General features: G+C 49.6%; 1 protein-coding gene across 4 annotated transcripts in view; it reads left to right on the forward strand.

Annotated features, from left to right (window-relative positions):
• The window catches only part of MAVS (mitochondrial antiviral signaling protein), a 47,114-nt gene that overhangs the window by 4,127 nt on the left and 15,743 nt on the right, over positions 1-27,244 (forward strand). Inside the window, exons 1-3 of one of the 4 annotated variants that reach the window (XM_050745229.1) lie at positions 13,654-13,758; positions 21,454-21,637; positions 24,851-25,025. In XM_050745229.1, the coding sequence (XP_050601186.1) occupies positions 21,521-21,637; positions 24,851-25,025 (292 nt within the window). In that variant the 5' untranslated portion in view covers positions 13,654-13,758; positions 21,454-21,520. Of the gene's footprint in view, positions 1-13,653; positions 13,759-21,453; positions 21,638-24,850; positions 25,026-27,244 lie in introns of those variants that run through there. The other 3 variants (XM_050745231.1, XM_050745230.1, XM_050745232.1) reach the window with 3 other exon arrangements.

Here is a 27,244-nt window from a genome sequence, read left to right on the forward strand (position 1 = left end):
CTCCTGGATTCAGTAGATCTGCCTGCCTTGACCTCTCAAAGTGCAGGAATTACAGGCATGAGCCACTTTGTCCAGCCTAGCAATTGACTTTTGTATATTAACGTTGTATCTTGCAACCTTGCTGTAATGCTTATTTGTTCCAGGAGTTTTTGTTCGTTTGTTTTTGTTGATTCCTTCAGATTTTCTACATTAGCCAGGACTTTTGGTACAACATTGAAAATGAGTTGTTAGGACATTCTTGCCTTGTTCCTGATCTTAGTGGGAAAGCTTCTCGTTTCTCACCACTACGTATGATTTTTGTAAATGTTCTGTATCAATTTATGAAGTTATCTTCTTTCCTAGTTTGTTGAGAGTTTTTATTGAAAATGGTGGTTGGACTTTGCCACATGCTTTTTCTGCATTTATTGGTATGATAATGCAATTTTACATTGTTAGCCTGTCAATGCAATGGATTACCTTAGTTGATTTGCAAATGTTGAACTAGCCTCATATACCTGGAATAAATCCCGCTTGGTCATTTTGAGTAATTCTTTTTATACATTACTGGATTTGATTTGCAGCTATTTTGTTGAGGATTTTTGCATCTATGTTCACAAGAGATATTGGTCTGTAGTTTTCTTTCTTTCTTTCTTTCTTTCTTTTTTTTTTTTTTTTTGAGACAGAGTCTCGCTCTGTCAGTAGTCAGAGACCAGCTTGGCCAACATGGCAGAAACCCTGTCTCTCTTAAAATACAAAAATTAGCCAGGAGTGGTGGTACATGCCTGTAATCCCAACTACTTGGGAGGCTGGGATTACAGGCGTGTACTTGCACCCAGGCTGGAGTGCAGGGGCGCGATCTTGGCTCACTATAATCTCCACCTCCCAGGTTCAAGTGATTCTCCTGCCTCAGCCTCCCGAGTAGCTGGGCTGACAGGCGCACGCCACCATGCCCAGCTAATTTTTGTATTTTTAGTAGAGATGGCGTTTCACCATGTTAGCCAGGTTGGTCTTGAACTCCTGACCTCAAGTGATCCACCCACCTCAGCCTCCCAAAGTGCTGAGATTACAAACGTGAGCCACCACGCCTGACCAGCACTTGCTTTTTTCACTCACCAGTGTATTCTGGATATTTTTTTCATAGCACTACAGAGACAGCATCTGTATTCTTTTAAACTCTTATCCATCGTGTGGCTAGATTATAGTTCATTTAGCAAACCGAAAAATTATTGTGAACTACAGTATTTCACATTTACAAAAAGGTGCTTAGAATTATATAATGAGCATCCAAGTACCTGTCATTTCATTTAAGAAATAAAAACCGGCTGGGTGCCGTGGCTTACGCCTGTAATCCCAAGACTTTGGGAGGCTGAGGCTGGCGGATCACCTGAGGTCGGGAGTTTGAGACCAGCCTGACCAACATGGAGAAACCCTGTCTCTACTAAAAATACAAAATTAGTTGGGTGTGGTGGCGCATGCCTGTAATCCCAGCTACTTGGGAAGCTGAGGCGGGAGAATCGCTTGAACGCAGGAGGCAGAGGTTGCGGTGAGCCGAGATCGCGCCATTGCACTCCAGCTTGGGCAACAAGAGTGAAACTACGTCTCAAAAAACAAAAACAAAAAAGAAATAAAAACCAGCATTACCTCATTATTTTCTGCTTTTATTTTCATGAACTATTTCCTTCTGTTTTCTTTTTTTTTTTTTTTTTTTTTTTTTTTTTTTTTGAGACGGAGTCTCGCTCTGTCGCCCAGGCTGGAGTGCAGTGGCGCGATCTCGGCTCACTGCAAGCTCCGCCTCCCGGGTTCACGCCATTCTCCTGCCTCAGCCTCCCGAGTAGCTGGGACTACAGGCGCCCACAACCGCGCCTGGCTAATTTTTTGTATTTTTAGTAGAGACGGGGTTTCACCGTGGTCTCGATCTCCTGACCTTGTGATCCGCCCGCCTCGGCCTCCCAAAGTGCTGGGATTACAGGCGTGAGCCACCGCGCCCGGCCTCCTTCTGTTTTCATATCCATACCTTAGTATATCCATACCTCTTTAGGGGTGTTTAAGTCGTTTGTTTGCAGTCTTAGAAAATAACGTTAGTCTTTAAGTTATGAATATTCCTATGACACAGCTTTAGTTGTGTCCCATAGGTTCTGATGTGGTGTTTTCACTGTTGACATTTTCTAGAAATCTGTAGTTTCACTTTTTTCCTTCTTAATTCCTTATTTTTACATGACTTCGTGAGAACAATATTTTTGAGTTCTTGTATGTTAAAAAATTATTCTTGGCCGGGCGCGGTGGCTCAAGCCTGTAATCCCAGCACTTTGGGAGGCCGAGACGGGCGGATCACGAGGTCAGGAGATCGAGACCATCCTGGCTAACACGGTGAAACCCCGTCTCTACTAAAAATACAAAAAAACTAGCCGGGCGAGGTGGCGGGCGTCTGTAGTCCCAGCTACTTGGGAGGCTGAGGCAGGAGAATGGCGTGAACCTGGGAGGTGGAGCTTGCAGTGAGCTGAGATCCGGCCACTGCACTCCAGCCTGGGTGACAGAGCAAGACTCCGTCTCAAAAAAAAAAAAAAAAAAAAAATTATTCTTGGCCGGGTACAGTGGCTCACTCCTGTAATCCCAGCACTTTGGGATTATAATCATCATCATCATCATCATCATCATCATCATCTTTTTAGAGCCTCTGTACTTGATTTTTTTGCCTGGGTGCCCCAAATATTCATTATCTTTACATTTCAGTAACATTTCTAGAATATATCTCATAGTGCAAACATAGTATGGTTTTTTTTTGTTTTTTGTTTTCGTTTTTGTTTTGGGACAGAGTTTCACTCTTGTTGCCTCGGTTGAAGTGTGCAATGGCTCAATCTTGGCTCACCTCAACCTCCGCCTCCCAGGTTCAAGCAATTCTCCTGCCTCCGCCTCCTGAGTAGCTCGAATTACAGGCATGTGCCACCACGCCCATTTAATTTTGTATTTTTAGTAGAGACGGAGTTTCTCCATGTTGAGGCTGGTCTCGAACTCCTGACCTCAGGTGATCCACCTGCCTCGGCCTCCCAAAGTGCTGGGATCATAGTGTGTTTTTTCAGAAGTAGATTGAAGTCCTTTTTTAGTTCAGAAATATTTTCCAGAATTATATCTTTTTATTATTATTATTTATTTTTGAGATGGAGTCTTGCTCTGTTACCAGACTGGAGTGCATTGGTGCAATCTCAGCTCACTGCAGCCTCCGCCTTCCGAGTTCGAGCGATTCTCCTGCCTCAGCCTCCTTAGTAGCTGGGACTACAGGCACATTCCACCAATCTCAGCTAATTTTTGTATTTTTGGTAGAGATGAGGTTTCACCATGTTGGCCAGGATGGTCTCGATCTCTTGACCTCGTGATTCGCCTGCCTCAGCCTCCCTATATATATCTTTAAGTAGGTATTGTATTCCATTGTTTCTGTTTCGTGTAGGAATTCCAGTTATGCACTAGTTGGCTCTTCTTTGCCTATCAGTTGTAGCTATATTCTCCCCACCCCCTTAATCCTTTTAATTTGGCAGATCTTGGAAAGCACTAGAAAAGAAAAATTGCTTCCTGAAGATGTATCTCTTACTTGCAGTAAAGTAGGGACTACAATGTAGCTCTGTAGGGAAGACCCAGTTTAGTTTTAACCAAGGAGAGAGGCTGCAGGCTGTGAAATTCAGGAGGATAGGGCCGGGCGCGGTGGCTCAAGCCTGTAATCCCAGCACTTTGGGAGGCCGAGACGGGCGGATCACGAGGTCAGGAGATCGAGACCATCCTGGCTAATATGGTGAAACCCCGTCTCTACTAAAAATACAAAAAAAAAAAAAAAAAACTAGCCGGGCGAGGTGGCGGGCGCCTGTAGTCCCAGCTACTCGGGAGGCTGAGGCAGGAGAATGGGGTGAACCCAGGAGGCGGAGCTTGCAGTGAGCTGAGATCCGGCCACTGCACTCCAGCCTGGGCGACAAAGCGAGACTCCGTCTCAAAAAAAAAAAAAAGAAATTCAGGAGGTTCACTTGTGTGACTCACCTCTCTGCCTTCTGCTTAGTTCCAGGTCCTCCACCATTATAGAATTGCTCCATCCCTTTGTATGCAGATGTAAGTTCCTGAGCCCTCATCCTACCTGCAGTGGGGTGCCTAGTACTCCAGCATTACTGGGCTTCTCATGAGGACGTATGTCTCCTAGGCATTATGTACTTTAGTTTTCTGCTTCTATGGCATTGTCAGTCTCACTCAGGGTCAGGACATACAGCTCTTCTCCCTGCCCTGCTGTCTGTCTAAAGGAAGCTCTTTTCCTTGATATCCCTAAAGAAACAGAAATTTGGCTATAGCCAACTGTTAGAAAAGTTTAGGGGGACAGAGGAGAGTCATCTTACAGAATGACAGAGCAAAAAACTTAAAATTGATTGTTGCATGCTCCCTTTCCCCTGAGTCTCTTGCCCATTGCACCCAGTGGGGTTCCCCACTCCTAGTCCCTTCCTGGGGCCTCAGCTTCTCATCAGCTTTCATGCTACTCCTTATTTTTAAACTGTTTTCAGGCTGGGTACAGTGGCACCTGCCTATAATCCCAGCACTTTAAGAGGCCAAAGCGAGAGGATCGTTTGAAGCCAGGAGTTTGAGAGCAGCCTGGGCAACAAAGTGAGAGGAACACGATGAAACTCATGGACAAGACCTCCTTCCCCACTGATGTCTGTCTGCTGAAGGGTGCCACCGAAAGACATACTCTACTGGAGATGAATTATGCATTTTCCTTAAGAGGCAGATAGAGCTTTACCAATTTTTTCAACAACTTTCCCCCATTAGATAGTCTTCGTTTTGCGTTACTTAGTTTACCATTTCTTTTTTCCATCTGGTTGTAACCTCCACAAGTTGTGTCTCTTTTGTTTTCTACATTATAACCAACAACTAGCACATAACGAGTACCCAATATACACTGAACAAACTACAACAAACTACTGAACAAAGTACCCAATATACACTGAACGAATGAAGGAATGAATGAATAGGTGGCTTATAGGAAACCCCTGGGGCCAGGGACTCTGCAACATCACCATGTAATGTTTCTTTCTCCTGGGAAGCAGAGAGAAACAACAGACGGTATCTCTTAATCTCTCAAGGATGCTACTCCCAGGACTGCTCGCAATTTCCCAGAAGATAAGCTACAAGTTACAGAAAGGAAGCAGCTGTGTAGGGCCTGCAAGTTTCCTGCTGCAAGTCACCCTATGTTCAGAAGTTACCCTGGCTGGGCCAGGCATGGTGGCTCATGCCTGTAATCCCAGCACTCTGGGGATGCTGAGGCGGGCGGATTGCTTGAGTCCAGGAGTTTGAGACCAGCCTGGACAACATGGAGAAACTCCATCTATACAAAAAATTAGCTGTACATGGTGGCATGTGCCTGTAGTCCCAGCTACTTGGGAGGCTGAGGTGGAAGAATCACCTGAGCCCAGGAGGTCGAGGCTGTAGTGAACCAAGATCACACCACTGCACTCCAGCCTGGGCAACCAGAGCGAGACCCTGTCTCAAAAAAAAAAAAAAAAAAAAAAGAGAAGAAAAAGAGAGACAGACAGAAAGAAAAAGAAGTTACCCTGACTTTTACACTGCTGTTAATGAATAGAAAATTATCTTTCCCCTCAGTGTTCTCCCTTAGTGTTCTGGAAGAGTTTACAAATATGAATGAGGGGCTAGGAACCGTGGCTCACACCTATGATCCCAGCACTTTGGGAGGCCGAGGCAGGTGGATCGCCTAAGGTCAGGAGTTCAAGACCAACCTGACCAACATGGTGAAACCCCATCTCTACTAAAAATACAAAAACTAGCCCGGCGTGGTGGCGGGTGCCTGTAATTCTAGCTACTCAGGAGGCTGAGACAGGAGAATCGCTTGAACCCGGGAGGTGGAGGTTGCAATGAGCTGAGATCGTGCCATTGTACTTCAGCCTGGGCAACAAGAGTGAAACGCTGTCTCAAAAAAAAAAAGACTATGCTTTCGGCTGGGCGTGGTCGCTCACGCCTGTAATCCCAGCACTTTGGGAGGCCGAGGCGGATGGATCACAAGGTCAGGAGATCGAGACCATCCTGGCTAACATGGTGAAACCCTGTTTCTACTAAAAAATACAAAAAATTAGCTAGGCATGGTGGTGGGCACCTGTAGTCCCAGCTACTCGGGAGGCTGAGGCAGGAGAATGGCGTGAACCCGGGAGGCAGAGCTTGCAGTGAGACAAGATCACTCCACTGCACTCCAGCCTGGGCGACACAGTGAGACTCTGTCTCAAAAAAAAAAAAAAAATATGATTGGCCCCTTTGGGAGGCCGAGGTGGGCGGATCACGAGGTCAGGAGTTCGAGACCAGCCTGACCAACATGCTGAAACCCTGTCTCTACTAAAAATATAAAAAAGATTAGCTGGGTGTGATGGCATACACCTGTAATCCCAGCTACTCAGAAGGCTGAGGCAGGAGAATCAGTTGAACCCGCGAGGCAGAGGTTGCAGTGAGCAGAGATCGATCCACTACACTCCAGTTTGGGCGACAGAGGAAAACTCCATCTCAAAAAAAAAAAATATATATATATATATAGAGAGAGATATATATGTATGATTAGGGGTCGGGCATGGGAGCTCACACCTGTAATCTCAGCACTTTTGGAGGCTAAGGCAGGCAGATCACCTGAGGTCAGGAGTTTGAGACCAGCCTGGCCAACATGGTGAAACCCCATTTCTACTAAAAATCAAAAATTAGCTGGGTGTAGTGGCGCATACCTGTAATTCCAGCTAACTGGGAGGCTGAAACACAAGAATTGCTTGAACCCAGGAGGCGGAGGTTGCAGTGAGCCACAGTCGTACCACTGCACTCCAGCTTCTGCAGCCCAGCCAAAAAACAAAAACAAAAACAGAAATAAATATGATTATTACCACAGGCTCTGGTTCCTGCTCTGAGGGAAGATGAGTTAAAAAGCAGTCAGAGGCTGGCATGGTGGCTCATGCCTGTAATCCCAGCACTTTGGGAGGCTAAGGCGGGAGGATCACTTGAGGTCAGGAGTTCCAGACCAGCCTGGCCAACATGGTGAAACCCTGTCTCTCCTAAAAATACAAAATTAGCCGGGCTTGGTGGTGCACAGTTGTAATCCCAGCTACTGGGGAGCCTGAGGCAGGAAAATCACTTGAATCTGGGAAGTGGAGGTTGGAGGTGGAAGTTGCAGTTAGACGAGATCATGCCATTGCACTCCAGCCTGGGCTAAAAGAGTCTCAAAAAAAAAAAAGCAGTCAAAGCAGTCAGAGGTCTAATGTGCTTCACAACTGTAGTTCCAGCACTTTGGGAATCCAAAGTGGGAGGACTGCTGGAGCCCAGGAGTTTGGGATCAGCCCGTGCAACATAGCAAGACCCTGTCTCTACAAAAATTAAATTAAAAAAGAGCCAGTGGTGGCTGGGCACGGTGGCTCACGCCCGTAATCCCAGTACTTTGGAAGGCTGAGGTGGGCGGATCATGAGGTCGGGAGATTGAGACCATCCTGGCTAACACGGTGAAACCCAGTCTCTACTAAAAATACAAAAAATTAGCCGGGCGTGGTGGCGGGCACCTGTAGTCTCAGCTACTCGGGAGGCTGAGGCAGGAGAATGGCGAGAACCCGGGAGGCGGAGCATGCCATGAGCCAAGATTGAGCCACACTGCACTCCAGCCTGGGCTACAGAGCTAGGCTCTGCCTCAAAAAAAAAAAAAAAAAAAAAAAAGAGCCAGTGGTACATGCTTGTCGTCCTAGCTACTTGGGAGGCTGAGGCGAGAGGATCAGTAGCTCAGAAGGAACTCCAGAACTGAGTTCTGAACAAGTGAAGCTTGAGAGGCAGTGACACGATCACTGCTCACTGCAACCTCCACCTCGACCTCCTGGGCTCAATTGATCCTCCTGCCTTAGCCTTCCAGGTAGCTGAGACTAGAGGAGCGTACCGCCATGCCTGGCTAATTTTTTGTACTTTTTGTAGAGAGAGGGTTTTGCCATGTTGAACCTGGGAGGCAGAAGTTGCAGTGAGCCGAGATCGCGCCACTGCATTCCAGCCTGGTGACAGAACAAGACTCCATCTCAAAAAAAAAAAAAAAAAAAAAAAAAAAAAAGAAAGGGAGAGCTAGGTGTGGTGGCTTACGCTTGTAATCCCAGCACTTTGTGAGGCCAAGACAGGTGGATCACAAGGTCAGGAGATCGAGACCATCCTGGCCAACATGGTGAAATCCCTTCTCTACTAAAAATACAAAAATTACCTGGGCTTGGTGGAGCATGCCTGTAATCCCAGCTACTCGGGAGGTTGAGGCAGGAGAATTGCTTGAACCAGGGAGTTGGAGGTTGCAGTGAGCTGAGATCGCACCAGTGTACCCCAGCCTGGCGATTGAGTGAGACTCTGTCTCAAAAAAAATAAATAAAAAAAAAAATAAAAAAAGAATCAAGTCATACACTTAAGCTTGATATATTTCACCAAATGTAAATTATGCTTCAAGAAACAAAACCCTTCCATGCATGAAATACCTAGGGTGACATCTGTTTCCTGCACTGAATACCTGATTTTGGGAGAGGAGCCCTAGGACGAGAGACAGGAAGAGGGACTGAGAGCAAGCAGGGCACCAGCAATGTGGCAAGAAGCTGGGAGCATGGAAGGACATGACTAGGGAGAAATCTCCAGTGTTGGGAGAGGCCTGTGAATTTTAGGAACTCTGATATCTAACTCTCAAGGCATGTCCTTGCCAAGCAGCAATACAATTAAGCGTGCCTAATCTTATGGCTCCCGCACTTTTAATTGTTCTTCTTGAAATAATTCGATATGAAGCTGCTAGAGCCCAGAGGGGAGTAGGCAGGATTGATTCTTGAACTAATCAACATTTATGCCCTCTTGGCTCGACTAGGCAGAATTGGTTTTATTACAGTTGAGGTGTGATTATGCACACTGTATTGTGTCAGTGGCAGGCGATCAGCCACACAGTGTCCTGAGGTCTGATGAGAGGGCTATGTCATCCACAGTCCCAGAGGAGGAGCTGGCTGTAGCAGGGACTGACCCAGGAGCCGAAGTGAGCCAAGCCCCCTCCTCCTGAGACCCCTGAGAGGTAAGGCAGTCTCATGCCAGACCCTATTTTGTCCCACATCATGGCTGGAACCATCTTACATGGCTGGTCAAGGCAAGGATAATCCCATGAGGTCAGAGGTCTTGGAGACTGTGTATTGTAGGAAAAAAAATATACTAGAAAAGACACTGGAACGTCAGCAGCAGTCACCCCTGGATGGTGGCATTATGTGTTTTTGTTTGTTTGTTTTTTGTTTTTTTTTTTGAGATGGAGTCTCACTCTGTCCCCCAGGCTGGAGTGCAGTGGCATGATCTTGGCTCACTGTAACCTCCGTCTCCTGGGTTCAGGCAATTTTCCTGCCTCAGCCTCCTGAGTAGCTGAGATTACAGATGTGTGCCACCATGACTGGCTAATTTTTGTAGATGGTGGCATTATGAATATGGATTTTGGTTTTCTTCATCAAATATTTCTGTTTTCCCCATATTAGCTGTAAAAAGTATATTTTTTTTGGTAAATTGACAGAATGAAAAAATTAAAATAGTGTAAAGAACAGCTGTTTAAGTTTATTTTTTTATTTTAATTTTTATTTTTTTTTTTTTTGAGACGGAGTCTCGCTCTGCCGCCCAGGCTGGAGTGCAGTGGCCGGATCTCAGCTCACTGCAAGCTCCGTCTCCCGGGTTCACGCCATTCTCCTGCCTCAGCCTCCCGAGTATTTGGGACTACAGGCGCCTGCCACCGCGCCCGGCTAGTTTTTTGTATTTTTTAGTAGAGATGGGGTTTCACCGTGTTAGCCAGGATGGTCTCGATCTCCTGGCCTCGTGATCCGCCCGTCTTGGCCTCCCAAAGTGCTGGGATTACAGGCTTGAGCCACCGCGCCCGGCCAGCTGTTTAAGTTTAGTGGAGTGTGCCTGTGGTCTTAGCTACTTGGGAGACTTAGACGGAAGGATTGCTTGAGCCCAGGAGTTCAAGACCAACCTGAGCAATGTAGTAAGACCCTGTCTCTTTTATTTTAAAAATAAATAAATAAAGAATAACTTTAAAATATTCAAAATGAAGTCATAAAGGAGGGGATTATGTTTTTCAGTCTTAGCTCCCTTAAGGACTCAGACCAGAGAAGGTGGCCGTTTTTGGGGCCCTCTGGCACTATCTTTGGGCCTGACCTCTGCTCTCTAGGGGGAAACATGAGCTGGTGGTTGCTGAGTCATCATGTGTGGGTCACAGCCTCCCTTGGAGGCCTGGAGATGGGCCCATCTGTGCTGAGCTTTACTGGGCAGGGGGGCAGCTCCAAGGCCCTCACTGGGGGGCAGCCTAGGGCATAGATCGCTCTCTGGACTTGCTCTTCTCCTAATAAATGGACAGTGATCAATGAATTACACCCATGAAATAGGGTGGAATGCAATAAAAGATAATGTAAATAGCCAGATAGGGTCAAAAGATGATTTATTTTACTTTATATTTTTTAAGTAATTTCAGATTTACAACATAGTTGCAAAAATAATGCAAACATTTACATCTTACATAACCCCCCAATGATCCTAAAACTGACAGATTATTATTATTTTTTGAGACGGAGTCTCTCTCTGTCGCCCAGGCTGGAGTGCAGTGGCCAGATCTCAGCTCACTGCAAGCTCCGCCTCCCGGGTTTACGCCATTCTTCTGCCTCAGCCTCCCGAGTAGCTGGGACTACAGACACCTGCCACCACGCCCGGGTAGTTTTTTTATTTTTTAGTAGAGACGGGGTTTCATCGTGTTAGCCAGGATGGTCTCGATCTCCTGACCTCGTGATCCGCCTGTCTTGGCCTCCCAAAGTGCTGGGATTACAGGCTTGAGCCACCGCGCCCAGCCTTTTTTTTTTTTTTTTAAACGGTGTTTTACTCTAGTTGCCCAAGTTGGAGTGCAATGGCGTGATCTCGGCTCACTGCCACCTCTGCCTCCCGGTTCAAGCAATTCTCCTGCCTCAGACTCCTGAGTAGCTGGGATTGCAGGCACCCGCCACCATGCCTGGCTGATTTTTGTATTTTTAGTAGAGACAGGGTTTCACCATGTTGGCCAGGCTGGTTTCGAACTCCTGACCTCAGGTGATCCACCCATCTCGGCGTCCCAAAGTGCTGGGATTACAGGCATGAGCCACCACACCCCGCCAGAGAATTGTTAACTGATCCGAAAGCCTTATTTGGATTTCACCTGATGTCCTTTTTCTGTTTCAGGATCCAGCCCAGGTTCCCATACTGCATTCAGTTGTCATGTCACTACCAAAGTCGTTTTCTCTGGAGCAGTCCCTCAGTCTCCTTGTCTTTCCTGACCTTGAAATTTTTGAAGAGTTATTCTGCAGAGCAGTGCTATCCAATAGAACTTTCAGCAATGAAAGAAATACTCTGTTTGGGCCTGATGCTATAGCTCACGCTTGTAATCCCAGAACTTTGGGAGGCCGAGGCGGGCAGATCACCTGAGGTCGGAAGTTCAAGACCAACCTGGCCAACATGGAGAAACCCCATCTCTACTAAAAACACAAAATTAGCTGGGCATGGTGGCGCATGCCTATAATCCCAGCTACTCGGGAGGCTGAGGCAGGAGAATCGCTTGAACCTGGGAGGTGGAGGTTGCCGTGAGCCGAGATCACGCCGTTGTACTCCAGCCTCAGCAACAACAGCGAAACTCTGTCCCAAAACAAAACAAACAAAAAAATAGAAATGCTCTGTGCCACCCAGTATGAAGCCATTAGCTACATGAAAGTAGCATTTGAAATGTGGCTCGTGGGGCCAGGGCCAGTGGCTCATGCCCGTAATCCCAGCACTTTTGGAGGCCGAGGCAGCCTGATCATGAGGTCAGGAGTTCGAGACCAGCCTGGCTGATATGGTGAAACCCCGTCTCTACTAAAAATACAAAAATTGGCCGGGCGTGGTAACAGGCGCCTGTAGTCCCAGCTACTCGGGAGGCTGAGGTTGGAGAATCACTTGAACCCTGGAGGCAGAGGTTGCAGTGAGCTGAGATTGGGCCACTGCACTCTAGCCTGGGTGAAAAAGTGAGATTCTGTCTCAAAAGAAAAAAAAAAGAAATGTGGCTCCTGGGTCTCAGGAACTGGCTTCTAAGTATTATTTAATTTTAATTAAAATAGCTACATGTGGCTAGTAGCTGCTATATTGGACAGGACAGCTGTTAAATGTCCCTCGTTTTGGGTTTGCTTACTGTTTCCCTATGATTAGTTTTAGATCATGAGCTTTTGATCAGAATACTAGAAGCATGTTGTGTTCTTCTTTGTCTAAATTTTTATAAAAACTGTTGACAGGTGGCAGGGAACCACCTAGTCAGGCAGTGGGATTGTTTTAATGCTCTTTGAGGTCCAGCAAAGACAGGAGTGATAGCCGCATTTGGAAGCCCGCACCCACACTTTCAATGTTCTTCCCAAAAGAATTAGATATTGGCCGGGCGTGGTGGCTCAAGCCTGTAGTAATCCCACCACTTTGGGAGGCCGAGACGGGCGGATCACGAGGTCAGCAGATCAAGACCATCCTAGCTAACACGGTGAAACCCTGTCTCTACTAAAAATACAAAAAAAGTAGCCGGGCGTGGTGGTGGGCGCCTGTAGTCCCAGCTATTGAGGGGGGTGGGGCTGAGGCAGGAGAACCCGGCAGGCGGAGCTTGCAGTGAGCTGAGATCGTGCCACTGCACTCCCGCCTGGGAGACAGAAAGAGACCCCGTCTCGGGGGTGGGGAGGGGGGAAGTATTAGATATGAAGCTGCTAGAGCCCGGTGGGGAGCAGGCAGGCTTGATTCTTGAACTAATCCACATTTATGCCCTCTTGGCTAAACTAGGCAGAGCTGGTTTTATTACAGTTCAGGTGTGATTAAGCATACTTTGTAAATGCTGAAGGTTGTGAAATATTCACAGGGATATAAAGTACAGTAATAAAATCTCACTTGAGGCCGGGCGTGGTGACGACAGAGGGAGACTCTGTCTCAAAAAAAAAAAAAAAAAAAAGAAAGAAAAAATAGAAGGCCCTGTGCCTGGAAGGCAGTAAGTGCTCAATAAGTGTTGGCCTCTGCCCCAGAAGAGGAAGGGCGAGACAGATGGCAGGAACTGCGGGAGGTACCTGTCCCAGGCCCTTGGGCGTAAGAGGCCTCTCCCACGCAGGACCCAACCCATACCCAGCCTGCCAGCCAGCCAACCTCGGCGTCCCTGCCTTGCGCCTACCTGCCCGGCAGTCCCCCGCCCGCTCCCACTCCCACAGGCCCAGCATGCGCGTCTCTAGGCTATGCATCCTTGCCCCTGTGACTTCAGCGTCACCCAACGTTTATTGGGCACTAACTGTATGCCTGGCCATGGGGATGCAGGAGAGAAAGACACGAAGACCCTCACCCATCAAAACTACCGGCGGAAGGAGGGGCTGTTTCACTTGGGAAGCGTGGGGATGGAATTCTCAGCCCCCTGAGGACTTCGAGGCCGGCCGCCTGCCTGGTTTCTGGACGGACACTGGACTTCCCCTGGAAGTTGCTCGAGACTACGCGCCCTCAGCAGAAAATCCGGTCGGTTCTCGGTGCCCAGCCTAGCGCTTCTCGACCAGCAAACCAAGGCCCAGTGCCCGCCCCCGCCGCGCCGCGGCCTGCGCCGCCAGCCAACCACGCGCGGCCGAGTAGCCCTGCCCCTCCACGTGACCAATAGCCGCGCGCCCTGCCCGCCCCGCCCCCTCGCCCAGGGAGGGGTCTTGGGCCCCGGGCGGCGGTCGCCAGGTCTCAGGGTCGGGGCTACTCGAGGTAAGATCGCTGCCCGGGCGATGGGTCCTCTCGGCTCAGCACGCACGGACGCCTTTAGGGAAGGTGGCTGCAGCGGCAGTACCGAGTCCGCCGGGACGCCCTGGGTCTGGGGCCGCGGGGGCCCAGGAGGGGACAGGGCGTGCGGGGCTCCGGAAGAGTCGGCCCTGTGGCGCACGGGGTTCGGGAACATTGAGGGCTCCAGGCGCCGCATCCAGCATCCAGGGAAAAGGGGGTGGGTGGCGCTGGGCGTCTGCTCCGGCTAGGGGAAAAGTAGGGCTAGAAGGGGACGGGCAGCGGCCGCTGACCTCTTCCTGCCGCCCGCGGGCCCAGGGTGACGCTAAGTTGGGGCGGAGCCTCGACTAGTTGCGCCTTGAGGTCGAGTGCTGCTGCCCTCCCCTGGGTCTGGACAGTTCTTGGCGGCGACACCAGCTCAGAACAGCCTCCCCGCCCTCAGCGGACCTGGGTCTCGCCCAGGAATCCGATCCGAGGCTGTGAGGCCTGTGCCTTTGGTGGGGGTGGGTATTTATTTCCGGGATGCACTCAGAGCCTCTGGACAATCAGGTCGGAAACTTTGCTGCATCGGGAACACTCTGTCACCTCCTTCCTTCTCAGATGGGAGGGAGGTGCCAGGAAAACAATCAAACCAAAAACACGAAAAAGGCATTCTCTGTATGGAAGCCGTGAAGCCTCAAAAATATCTAGGAGGACAGCCAGCGACCTGGGGCCTGTGGCAGCCATGTGAGGGCAGGGTTAATGTTTGTACTAAATGTTGCTTCCTCCCAAGTGCACCCTCAGCCTCCCCTCCACCAAGTGACCTTGGGTCCTCTTTGGGCTTGAAGGCAGGTGACTGTGTGGGTCTCTCTTGCTGCAGGGGTCTCTGTGCCCTGCAAGGTTTATGACTGGCTACAGTGAGGCAGCAGTTTCTGGGTTCAAATCCTGTGCTAGCCTTTGGCCAGCTGTGCACCTTGGCATCACTTTCCCTGTCACGGGATTGGGGAAGGTTTAACTGAAAGAACCTTAGGATGTGCCTGTCTGCAGTGCGCCCTCCATAAATGTGAACAAATGTGGGCTTCCTTTCCTTTTGGTTGGGCCACATCGTCCCTTCTCCTCCATCTGTGGCTTAGGCTGGAATGCAGAAGAGTGCTTCATCTGACTGCTTCCTGGTACCTGGCTGATGCCATGAGAAAGGAAGGAGAAAGGAGTCTTTTTTTTTTGAAATGGAGTCTCACTCTCTTGCCCAGGCTGGAGCGCAGCAGCCCAATCTGGGCTCACTGCAACCTCCGCCTCCTGGGTTTAGAGATTCTCATGCCTTAGCTTCCCAAGTAGCAGGGATTACAGGTGTCTGATACCACGCCTGGCTAATTTTTGCATTTTTAGTAGAGACTGGGTTTCACCATGTTGGCCAGGCTGGTCTCAAACTCCTGACCTCAAGTGATCTGCCCGCCTTGGCCTCCCAAAATGCTGGAATTGCAGGCATGAGCCACCATGCCTGGCCGAGAAAGGAGTCTGTTAACTCCCACAGAGTTGTTCTTTGCTTATTTCTTGAAGGCTCAGAGGACCCCCACCTCACCTTCCTGACTCTCCCGACCTGTCATTAGTACTTGCCCCAGGAGGAATGCAGCAGCGCCTGGTGGTTGGCAAAGCAAGTCGTGCATGTGAGGTTCTGAGGCCAGTGACAAGACTGTTTCCCCTGTGAGGAGGGTCTGGTGGCCCAGCAGCTTTTAGATGCTGTCTGCTTGCAGCACTGCCTCCTGAGAGAGGTTTCATGCCTGCCTGATGCCCATTTGGTCCTCTCCTGTCTCCTTCCCTCCCTGACAACCCACTTGGAATCCAATAGCATCTCAAGCTTCACTTGTTCAGACCTGAGTTCTGGAGTTCCTTCTGAGCCACTGCTCCTCCCCTGGCTTCTTTGGCTTGGTAAAAGGGCACCTTCCATCCATCCAGTGCCCAAGGAGTCATCCTTCTTTTCTCTCCCTTATCTCCTACACCCTCAAAACACCAGGAATCTGGCTGCCTCCTTCCATCTCTGTGGTTCCCATCCTGACCATAATCATCCTGTCTCCTGGGCTGTGGCCTCCTGACTGGTCTCCCAGTTTTCATCCTGGCCCCTCCAAAGTCCGTCCTCACAACCACCAGAGAAGTCTTTAACGCAAATCAGATCCTCTTCTTTCCCTGCCAGAACCTTCCAGTGGTTCCCTGTTTCACACCAACTAAAACCCAGAGTCCTTTCTTATAGCACTCTACATGAGTGGCCCCTGCCACCTCCTTGACCTTGACAATCTCTGCCCCTTTCCCTAGCTTGCTTGCTTGCTTTTTTTTTTTTGATGGAGTTTTGCTCTTGTCACCCAGGCTGGAGTGCAATGGGCACGATTTTGGCTCACTGCAACCTCTGCCTCCTGGGTTCAAGCAGTTCTCCTGCCTCAGCCTCCTGAGTAGCTGGGATTACAGGCACCCACCACTATGCTAATTTTTGTATTTTTATTTTATTTTATTTTAATTTTAATTTTTATTTATTTATTTATTTATTTTTTGAGACGGAGTCTCGCTCTGTCCCGGGGCTGGAGTGCAGTGGCGCGATCTCGGCTCACTGCAAGTTCCACCTCCTGGGTTCACACCATTCTCCTGCCTCAGCCTCCCGAGTAGCTGGGACTACAGGCGCCCACCACTGCACCTGGCTAATTTTTTGAAGTTTTTAGTAGAGATGGGGTTTCACCGTGTTAGCCAGGATGGTCTCGATCTCCTGACCTCGTGATCCGCCCGCCTCGGCCTCCCAAAGTGCTGGGATTACAGGCGTGAGCCACTGCGCCCAGCCAATTTTTGTATTTTTAGTAAAGAAAGGGTTTCACCATGTTGGCGAGGCTGGTCTCGAACTCCTGAGCTCAGGTGATCCACCCACCTAGGCCTCGCAAAGTGCTGAGATTACAGGCGTGAGCCACTGCACCCAGCCATCCCTAGCTTTCTTAACCTAGACCACACTGACCTGCTTTCTGTTCTTCAAACATGCCAAGCTCATTCCCATTTTAGGATTTTTGCATTTACCATACCCTTTGCCTAAAGCACCAATCTTCTCAGAGCCTGAGAACGGCTCAACTGTGTTCTGAATGCTAGTTCAAAAAGGCTTCTTTGACCCCCTAGTTCAAGTAGCATGCCTGTCTCCAGGGGCTCTGTCTCATCACCTGCTTTATTTTCTTTAGAACCTTTATTGCTATCTGGAATTCTTATTTGGGTGTTGATTTACTGATCTGTTATTTGTCCCAACCTATTAGAATATAAATTGGATGTGGCATAGACCTTATCCCTTTTATTCCCTGCAACACTCCCTGATGGGGGAGGCAAAAAAGTAACAAGCAAATACATCTATAATTGCAAATTGTGGTAACTCCTACATAAACAACTGGCAGCAATTGCTTATATTTGAGGCACTTAAAAATTTTTAAGCTGCTAGGCGCGGTGGCTCACGCCTGTAATCTCAGCACTTTGGGAGGCCGAGGTGAGCGGATCACCTGAGGTGGGGAGTTTGAGACCAGCCTGAACAACATGGTGAAACCCTGTCTCTACTAAAAATACAAAATTAGCTGGGTATGATGGCGCATGCCTGTAATCCTAGCTACTCGGGAGGCTGAGGCAGGAGAACCACTTGAACCCGGGAGGCGGAGGTTGCAGTGAGCTGAGATCGCACCATTGCACTCCAGCCTGGGAAACAAGAGTGAAACTCCATCTCAAAAAAAAAAAAAAGAAAGAAAAAAAAAAATTAAGCTTCCACAGTGGCTCAGCAATGTGGGAGGCCAAGGCAAGAGGATCACTTGAGGTCAGGAGTTTGAGACCAGCCTGGCCAACGTTGGTGAAACCCTGTCTCTATTAAAAAATACAAAAATTGGCCAGGCGCGTTGGCTTGCGCCTGTAATCCTAGCACCTTGGGAGACCAAGGCGGGCAGATCACCTGAGGTCAGGAGTTCAGGACTGGCCTGGCCAACATTAAAACATACAAAACCCCATCTCTACTAAAAATATAAAAATTATCCAGGCATGGTGGCGTGTACCCATAATCCCAGCTACTCGGGAGGCTGAGGTAGGAGAATTGCTTGAACCCGAGAAGCAGAGGTTGCAGTGAGCTGAGATTATGCCACTGCACTCCAGCCTGGGCAACAGAGCGAGACTCTGTCTCAAAAACAACAACAACAAACAAACAAACAAACAAATTAGCCAGGCATGATCGTGGGTGCGTGTAATCCCAGCTACTCTGGAGGCTGAGGCAGGAGAATTGCTTGAAAATGGGCGATGGAGGCTGCAGTGAGCTGAGATCACACCACTGCACTCCAGCCTGGGTGACAGGGAGACTCTGTCTCAAAAAAAAAAAAAAAAAAAAAAAAAAAAAAAAGAAAGCTTATAAGGCTGAATTACTGTATTGTCAAAACAAGGTATCTGAGCCATTTTAAGGGTGAGGAAGTCTGGAAACTGTTAACTTGCCCAGGACACACAGTGAGTTCAAGTCATGGAACTCAGTCTCCTATCTTAAGAATGTATGTGGGCCGGGCATGGTGGCTCATGCCTGTAATCCCAGCACTTTGGGAGGCCAAAGCAGGCAGATCATCTGAGGTCAGGAGTTTAAGATCAGCGTGACCAACATGGAGAAACCCTGTCTCTACTAAAAACACAAAATTAACCAGGTGTGGTGGTGCATGCCTGTAATTCCAGCTACTCAGGAGGCCGAGGCAGGAGAATCGCTTGAACCCGGAGGGTGGAGGTTGCTGTGAGCCGAGATTGAGCCATTGTACACCAGCCTTGGCAACAAGAGTGGAACTGTCTCAAAAAAGAAAAAACAGAATGTATGTGTAGCAGGCTTTAATGGTGGGCCTGCAGCCACGTCATGGAAAGAAGCTGACCTGAAGATCTCAGTTCTTTCCTCTTCTACTAACTAGCAAGCGTACCTCAATTTCTTCTTCAAAGTAGGATGATCCTAGTATTATCATGTTGGGGTTCGCTTTTTATTTTTTCAGTGTGTCCCAAAGCAGCAGCACGTTTAGGTATAGCCCTCTTGCTATCAGCTTGAGGGCCTTAGAGTCAGGACATTTATAGGCACAGAAACTAGGGTCACATACAGATCCTCCACCACATGTGCTAGGGGTACATGCAGACCTCCCCAGTGCTGACCACCCTGCAGGGAAGAAATGAGCCCTAGGTGTTCTGGATCTGATTCTTTTTGGTCATCAATTATTTTTATTTTTATTTTTTTAGAGACAGGGTCTCGCTGTGTTGCCCAGGCTGGCCTTGAACACCTGGACTCAAGCGATCCTCCTGCCCTAGCTTCTTGAGTAGCTGGTGGTCATCAATTCATTTTTAGCAAATTCTGCAGGAATTTTTTTTTGAGATGGAGTCTCACTCTGTGACCCAGGCTGGAGTGTAGTGGCATGATCTCGGCTCACTGCAACCTCCACCTCTTGGGTTCAAGCAATTCTCTGCCTCAGCTTCCTCAATAGCTGGGATTGCAGGCACCCACCACCATGCCCGGCTAATTTTTTTGTATTTTTAGTAGAGACGGGGTTTCACCATCTTGGCCAGGTTGGAATTAAACTCCTGACCTCGTAATCCACCCGCTTCGGCCTCCCAAAGTCTTGGGGTTACAGGCGTGAGCCACCGCGCCCGGCTTCTGCAGGAATTTTGGAGAGACCCAGGCAGTAATAAAATAGGATGTTTAAAGAAATTAAAGATGGCGGCCGGGCGCAGTGGCTCACGCCTGTAATCCCAGCACTTTGGGAGGTCGAGGCGGGCGGATCATGAGGTCAGGAGATCGAGACCATCCTGGCTAAAACGGTGAAACCCCGTCTCCAATAAAAATACAAAAAAATTAGCTGGGCGTGGCCGGGCGCGGTGGCTCACGCCTGTAATCCCAGCACTTTGGGAGGCCGAGGTGGGTGGATCACGAGGTCAGGAGATCGAGACCATCCTGGCTACACAGGTGAAACCCCGTCTCTACTAAAAATATAAAAAAATTAGCCGGGCGTAGTGGCGGGTGCCTGTAGTCCCAGCTACTGGGGAGGCTGAGACGGGAGAATGGAGTGAACCCGGGAGGCGGAGCTTGCAGTAAGCCGACACCGCGCCTCTGCACTCCAGCCTGGGTGACAGAGCAAGACTCCGTCTCAAAAAAAAAAAAAAAAAAAAATTAGCTGGGCGTGTTGGCGAGCGCGTGTAGTCCCAGCTCCTGGGGAGGCTGAGGCAGGAGAATGGCGTGAACCCGGGAGGCTGAGCTTGCAGTGAGCCGAGATTGCACCACTGCACTCCAGCCTGGGCAACAGTGCAAGACTCCGTCTCAAAAAAATAAATTAAAGATGGCTGGGCACATTGGCTGGCACTTGTAATCTGACCTACTTGACAGGCTGAGGCAGGAGGATCGCTTGAGGCCTGGGCAACATCATGAGACCCTGTCTCTAGAAATAATATAAAAATTAGCTGGGCATAGTGGCGCAAGTTTGTAGTTCCAGCTACCTGGGACGCTGAGGCAGGAGGATTGCTTGAGCCCAGAAATTTGAGGCTGCAGTGAAGTATGATTGCACCACTGCACCCAACCTGGGTGACAGAGTGAGACCCCATCTCTTTTTTGGTTGGTTGGTTTGTTTTTGAGATGGAGTTTCGCTCTTGTTGCCCAGGCTGGAGTGCAATGGCGTGGTCTCGGCTCACCGCAACCTCTGCCTCCCAGGTTCAAGCAATTCTCCTGCCTCAACCTCCCGAGTAGCTGGGACTACAGGCATGCACCACCATGCCCAGCTAATTTGTTGTTGTTGTTGTTGTATTTTTAGTAGAGACGGGGTTTCTCCATGTTGGTCAGGCTGGTCTCCAACTCCCAACCTCAGGTAATCCCCCAACTTGGCCTCCCAAAGTGCTGGGATTATAGGCATGAACCATTGTGCCCAGCCTGAGACCCCGTCTCTTAAAAAAGAAAAAGAAAAAGAAAAAAAAGCCGGGTGTGGTGGCTCACGCCTGTAATCTCCAAACTTGGGAGGCTGAGGCAGGTGGATCACTTGAGGTCAGGAGTCCGTGACCAGCCTGCCAACATGGTGAAACCCCATCTCTACTAAAAATACAAATATTAGCTGGGCATGGTGGTGGGCACCTGTAATCCCAGCTACTGGGGAAGGAGGCTGAGGTAAGAGTCAATTGAACCCAGGAGGCAGAGGTTGCAGTGAGCCAACATCGCGCCACTGCACTCCAGCCTGGGCGACAGAGTGAGACTCAGTCTCAAAAAAAAAAAAAAAAAAAAAAAAAAAAAAAAAGAAGAAAAAGAAGAAGAAATTCAAGATGAAAGAAAACAAAAATTCCAGGCCGGGCGCGGTGGCTCAAGCCTGTAATCCCAGCACTTTGGGAGGCCGAGGCGGGCGGATCACAAGGTCAGGAGATCGAGACCACAGTGAAACCCCGTCTCTACTAAAAATACAAAAAAAAAAGCCGGGCGCGGTGGCGGGCGCCTGTAGTCCCAGCTACTCAGGAGGCTGAGGCAGGAGAATGGCAGGAACCCGGGAGGCGGAGCTTGCAGTGAGCCGAGATCGCGCCACTGCACTCCAGCCTGGGCAACAGCGTGAGACTCCGTCTCAAAAAAAAAAAAAAAAAGAAAACAAAAATTCCAAAAAGTTGAGAAAGAATTGCCTTTTGTCCAGCCCCACTCCCAACCCTGTTGTCATGTGTGATTCTGTTTTCTTCCAGTCTCGTTTCCTCTCAGTCCATCCACCCTTCACGGGGCCAGAGCCCTCTCTCTAGAATCTGAGCAGCAATGCCGTTTGCTGAAGACAAGACCTATAAGTATATCTGCCGCAATTTCAGCAATTTTTGCAATGTGGATGTTGTAGAGATTCTGCCTTACCTGCCCTGCCTCACAGCAAGAGACCAGGTGAGCAAGGGAAGTGACAACCGGATACTGGCCTGGGGGCAGGACTGTGGAATTCAAAGCTCAGCCCTATCCTAGTTCCTCACCCAAGCCAAGGCTGGCTCCTTCCTTCTGCCTCTTGCTGTGTCTTGCTCCTTGTCCTTGCTGCTTTTCATTTTTTTTTGAGACAGAGCCTCACTCTGTCGCCAGGCTGGAGTGCAGTGGCATGATCTTGGCTCACTGCAACCTCCGCCTCCCAGGTTCAAGTGATTCTCCTGCCTCAGCTTCCCGAGTAGCTGGGATTACAGGTGTGTGCCACCACGCCCAGCTAATTTTTGTGTTTTTAATAGAGACGGGGTTTCCCCATGTTGGCCAGGATGGTCTCGATCTCTTGACCTCGTGATCCACCTGCCTCAGCCTCCGAAAGTGCTGGGATTACAGGCGTGAGCGCCGTTGCTGCTTTTCTAACTTTTGGATGAAGTGTGGCTCGGGGTGGCATTGCTGACTTCGCCGAACTCCCCGTTGTGTTGTTTTTGTACACTGCTCAAAAACATGGCACTGGCTCGCTGAGATTTCCTGGCTCTGGTCCACTTGCCCACTTTTTTTGGAACCTCCTATTTCCTTCATCTCTCTTGCCCTTCCTTGTCCTGCTCAGTTTTGACTCCATTCTCCTTGTCATGGGGCCCTGTCCAGGCACAGCGCTGGGACTCAGGTTTGAGAGCAGGCAGGAGCCAGGTCGCTCTAGCCCCAACAGAACTTGCTGCAGGCCCCTGGCACTCACTAGCTGGTGAAACGGGCACAACCCCTCCCCGTTGTAGCTGCTATTCTCAGATTGGACCCCTGTGCTCCAGAGGGTACCTGTTGGCTCTTTTGGGGCCTCCTGTCCTCAGATTTCTCAGGAGCCCCATTGCTGTCTCTGGTGTCCTCCCACACAGATCGTGTTAGTATGCAGGTCTGTTTGGGGTTTGCCCCTCCCTCTTGTATTTTGGGGTTTATAGGGATATCTTGTTTTGTAGTAAATATTTTCTGTGGGTTTTATTTTCTTTAAAAAATTTTTTTTGAGACAGAGTCTCACTCAGTTGCCCAGGTTGGAGTGCAGTGGTGTGATCTCAGTTCACTGCAACCTCCGCCTCCCGGGTTCAAGTGATTCTCGCGCCTCAGCCTCCTGAGTAGCTGGGGTTACAGGCGCATGGCACCACACCTGGCTAGTTTTGTTTTTTTTTTTTTTTTTTTTGAGACGGAGTCTCACTCTGTTCCAGGCTGGAGTGCAGTGGCGCAGTCTCGGCTCACTGCGAGCTCTGCCTCCCGGGTTCACAACATTCTCCTGCCTCAGCCTCCCGAGTAGCTGGGACTATAGGCGCCTGCCACCATGCCCGACTAATTTTTTGTACTTTTAGTAGAGACTGGGTTTCACCGTGTTAGCCAGGATGGTCTCGATCTCCTGACCTCATGATCCGCCCGCCTGGCCTCCCAAAGTGCTGGGATTACAGGCATAAGCCACCACGCCCAGCTAGTTTTGTATTTTTAGTAGAGACAGAGTTTCACCATGTTGGCCAGGCTGGTCTTTATTTTTATTTTTGAGACCGAGTCTTGCTCTTGTCACTCAGGCTGGAGTGCAGTGGTACAATATTTTGTTTTGTTTTGTTTTGTTTTTGTTTTTGTTTTTTTTTTTTTTTTTTTGAGACGGAGTCTCACTCTGTGGCCCAGGCTGGAGTGCAGTGGCCGGATCTCAGCTCACTGTAAGCTCCGCCTCCCGGGTTTACGCCATTCTCCTGCCTCAGCCTCCCGAGTAGCTGGGACTACAGGCGCCCGCCACCTCGCCCGGCTATTTTTTTTTTGTATTTTTTAGTAAAGACGGGGTTTCACCGTGTTAGCCAGGATGGTCTCGATCTCCTGACCTCGTGATCCGCCCGTCTCGGCCTCCCAAAGTGCTGGGATTACAGGCTTGAGCCACCGTGCCCGGCTTTTTTTTTTTTTTTTTTTTTTGAGATAGAGTCTCGCTCTGTCTTCTGGGCTGGAGTGCAGTGGTGCCATCTCGGGTTACCGCAACCTCTGCCTTCTGGGTTCAAGCGATTCTCCTGCTTTAGCCTCCTGAGTAGCTGGGATTACAGGCACGTGCCACCATGCCCAGCTAATTTTTGTATTTTTAGTAGAGACGGGGTTTCACCATGTTGGTCAGGCTGGTCTCGAACTCCTGACCTCGTGATCCTTGGCCTTCCAAAGTGCTGGGATTACAGGTGTGAGCTACCGCGCCTGGCTATTTTCCTTTTTCTAAAAATCTAGCTCCTGCAGGATTCTGTGGGTTTTTGTTTCTGCTATCTGGTTGCTTGTTTTTAATGTGGGAATTCAGATAGACATAAAAACTCTAGGGCTGGGCACAGTGGCTCACGCCTGTAATCCCAGCACTTTGGGAGGCCAAGGTGGGCGGATCACCTGAGGTCAGGAGTTTGAGACCAGCCTGTCTAACATGGGGAAACCACGTCCCTACTAAAAATACAAAAAAATTAGCCGGGTGTGGTGGTGGGCACCTATAATCCCAGCTACTTGGGAGACCGAGGCAGGAGAATAGCTTGAACCCAGGAGGCAGAGGTTGCAGTAAGGTGAGATCGTGCCACTGCACTCCAGCCTGGGCGACGGAGCGGGACTCAGTCTCGAAAAAAGAAAAAAAACTGCAGCCACTGTCATCTGCCCAGAATCTCCCCAGCACTCTCAGCTTCCTTGTTTCTTATTGTCGGCCCCCTCCCTTTCCTTCTTTTGCCCCTTTCATCATACTTTTGCTATTTACCTTTTCCTTCTCTCCTAATCCAAACCTTTCTTTTTGCCCTGGGGGCCATATAAATCCAAGGCTTTTGTATCAGATTAACTGGGTTTGGATTCCTGCCCCACTGTTGTAGGATCTTTGCTATAGTACTTTGCTTCTGCTAAGCCTCAGTTTCCTTATTAGTATAGTGGGGATAATAATGGCATTAAATAAGATGATACATGCAAAGCCCTTAATGGAGAGTCCAGGACATACTTAATTGTCAGTTTCCAGCAGCTGCCTTTATTGATGTGGCTGCTAATTGCTCTTCCTCACTCCATACCTGGCCCTGTCCTGGGCTCTGATTCAGTTTCATGTGGCCACCTTGCTCTTCTGGCTTTCTTGGCGCCCCACCCCCCCTGCTGTGGCTTCATTCTGGGTGGGTAAGTGGCTGGGGCCGCCTGGCTTGAGCCGGACAGTGGCATTGTGTCTTCCAGGATCGACTGCGGGCCACCTGCACACTCTCAGGGAACCGGGACACCCTCTGGCATCTCTTCAGTACCCTTCAGCGGCGGCCCGGCTGGGTTGAGTCCTTCATTGCGGCGCTGAGGGACTGTGAGCTAGCTGATCTTGCGGACGAAGTGGCCTGTGTCTACCAGAGCTACCAGCCTCGTAAGTGTCCTGCCCTGGCCCTCCTCCTGGACCCCTGGCCTACTCCCTGGCCTCTGCTCTCCCTTCCCCTCTCCCTGTACCTCCTGCCTTTCTCTGTCATCCTCTTTTTCATCACTGTGAAGCGATGGATAAACCTGGGTGTAGATCCAGGCTGAGCCACTTACCAGCTGTGTCCTTTTGGCCAAGTCCCTTAATTTCCCTGAGCCTCAGGCCTCTCCTCTGTAAAATGAAGTTCATGGCAGCATCTGCCGCGGGGGGCTGCAGTGGGTGATACCGCAGGATGATGCGTGTTGAGTACTGAGCTGGGCTAGGCACTTCCTGTATGCCCAGCACATGGGGTCTCCTCTAACTTTCATGGCTGTAGCGTTCGCCTCCCACCCTTCCTCATTTCTTCTCCCCCACCTACTCATTCATCCTCCCTCTCTCCACCTTCTCTTCCCGTCCCCTGGTTTACCTTGAGAGCCTTCAACGCCCTCTACCAACTGCCCAGTTATTCCTTAAGTCCCTCTCAGTGTCCCTGCCACTCTGAGTGCTTGGAGGGGATCTGGTGAGATTGAGTTTGATCCTGAGTGAGATCAAGACATGGGAAGAGGCTGGGCGCGGGGTGTCACGCCTGTAATCCAGAACTTTGGGAGGCTGAAGCAGGCAGGTCATGAGGTCAGGAGATGGAGACCATCCTGGCTAAAACGATGAAACCCTGTCTCTACTAAAAATACAAAAAATTAGCCGGGCGTGTTGTCCCAGCTACTCGGGAGGCTGAGGCAGGAGAATTGCTTGAACCAGGGAGGCAGAGGTTGCAGTAAGCCAAGATCGCACCACTGCACTCCAGCCTGGGCGACAGCGAGACTCCATCTCAAAAAAAAAAAAAAAAAAAAAAACAAAAGAAAAGACTTGGGAAGAAAAATCAAGCCAGCCCTATTTATATTTCAAACTAGAGGTAACCCCCGAGACCCTGGTCACATTTATAGCTGTGGGACATCCATGTTTATCTTTTCTTTCTCTTTCTCCTTTTTTTTTCCCCCCTTTTAGAGACAGAGTCTTGCTCTGTCACCCAGGCTGGAGTGCAGTGGTATAATCATAGCTCACTGCAGCCTTGACCTCCTGGGCTCAAGTGACCCTTCTACCTCAGCCTCCAGAGTAGCTGGGACTACAGGCATGGGCAACTATACCTGGCTAATTTTTAAATTTTTTTTAGAGATGAGGTCTCACTATGTTGCCCAGGCTGGTCTTGAACTCCTGGGCTGAAGCGATCGGCCTCCCAGAGTGCTGGGATCATAGGTGTGAGCCACCGCGTCTGGCTCTCATGCTTACTTTTCTTTCCTTTTTCTCTTCCTCGCTTTTTCCTCCCTCCCTCCCTCCCTTCCTCCCCTCCTCTCTTCCTGTTTCTCCTTCCTTCTTTTTAAATGTGACTCTTCATGTGTGGAGATTAATAGTGATTCCCCTCGCTGGGTGCAGTGGCTCACACCTGTAATCCCAGCACTTTGGGAGGCCAAGGCAGGCAGATCACAAGGTCAGGAGTTCGAGACCAGCCTGGCCAATATGGTGAAACCCCATCTCTACTAAAAATACAAAGAAATTAGCTGGGCGTGGTGGTGCAAGCCTGTAATCCCAGCTACTTGGGAGGCTGAGGCAGGAGAATTGCTTAAACTGGGGAGGTGGAGGTTGCAGTGAACTGAGATTGTGCCATTGTACTCCAGCCTGGACAACAGTGAGACTCCGCCTCAAAAAAAAAAAAAAAAAGAGAAAAAAATAGTGACCCCCTGAATACAATACAATGGCTGTGGTAGGGCCTGATGAGGGGTGGTGGCAAAGGGGAGGGGCTGAGGCAGCAGCATCAGGGCAGGGGTCAGTGAGCAATGACAGTCATGGGGAGGAGAAAGCCACTGGGTCCCAGGATGCCTGGGGACAGAGAAGAGTGACTGCTGACATGGTGTGGGTGGCTAGAGGCCTACGAGGCCTCCTCCACACTCCCCCTCCTTCCTTGCTACCTTGTCCTCCAACTGCTGTCTCCCTCCCACTCTTGCCCCCTTGCCAAGTGATGCTTGTCACTCTTGAGGAGTGGACCCACATCAGAACAGCTTTTGGACCTATGGCTGGGGCGGGGGGTATACCCAAGAGCACCCAAGCCTCTTTCATCATGAGGAGAACCCCCAATTCCTTCTTTTTTCTTTTTTTTTTGAGACAGAGTCTTGCTCAGTTGCCCAGGCTGGAGTGCAGTG

This window comes from Macaca thibetana, chromosome 10 (genome assembly GCF_024542745.1).
Source record: "Macaca thibetana thibetana isolate TM-01 chromosome 10, ASM2454274v1, whole genome shotgun sequence".
Taxonomy (NCBI): domain Eukaryota; kingdom Metazoa; phylum Chordata; class Mammalia; order Primates; family Cercopithecidae; genus Macaca; species Macaca thibetana.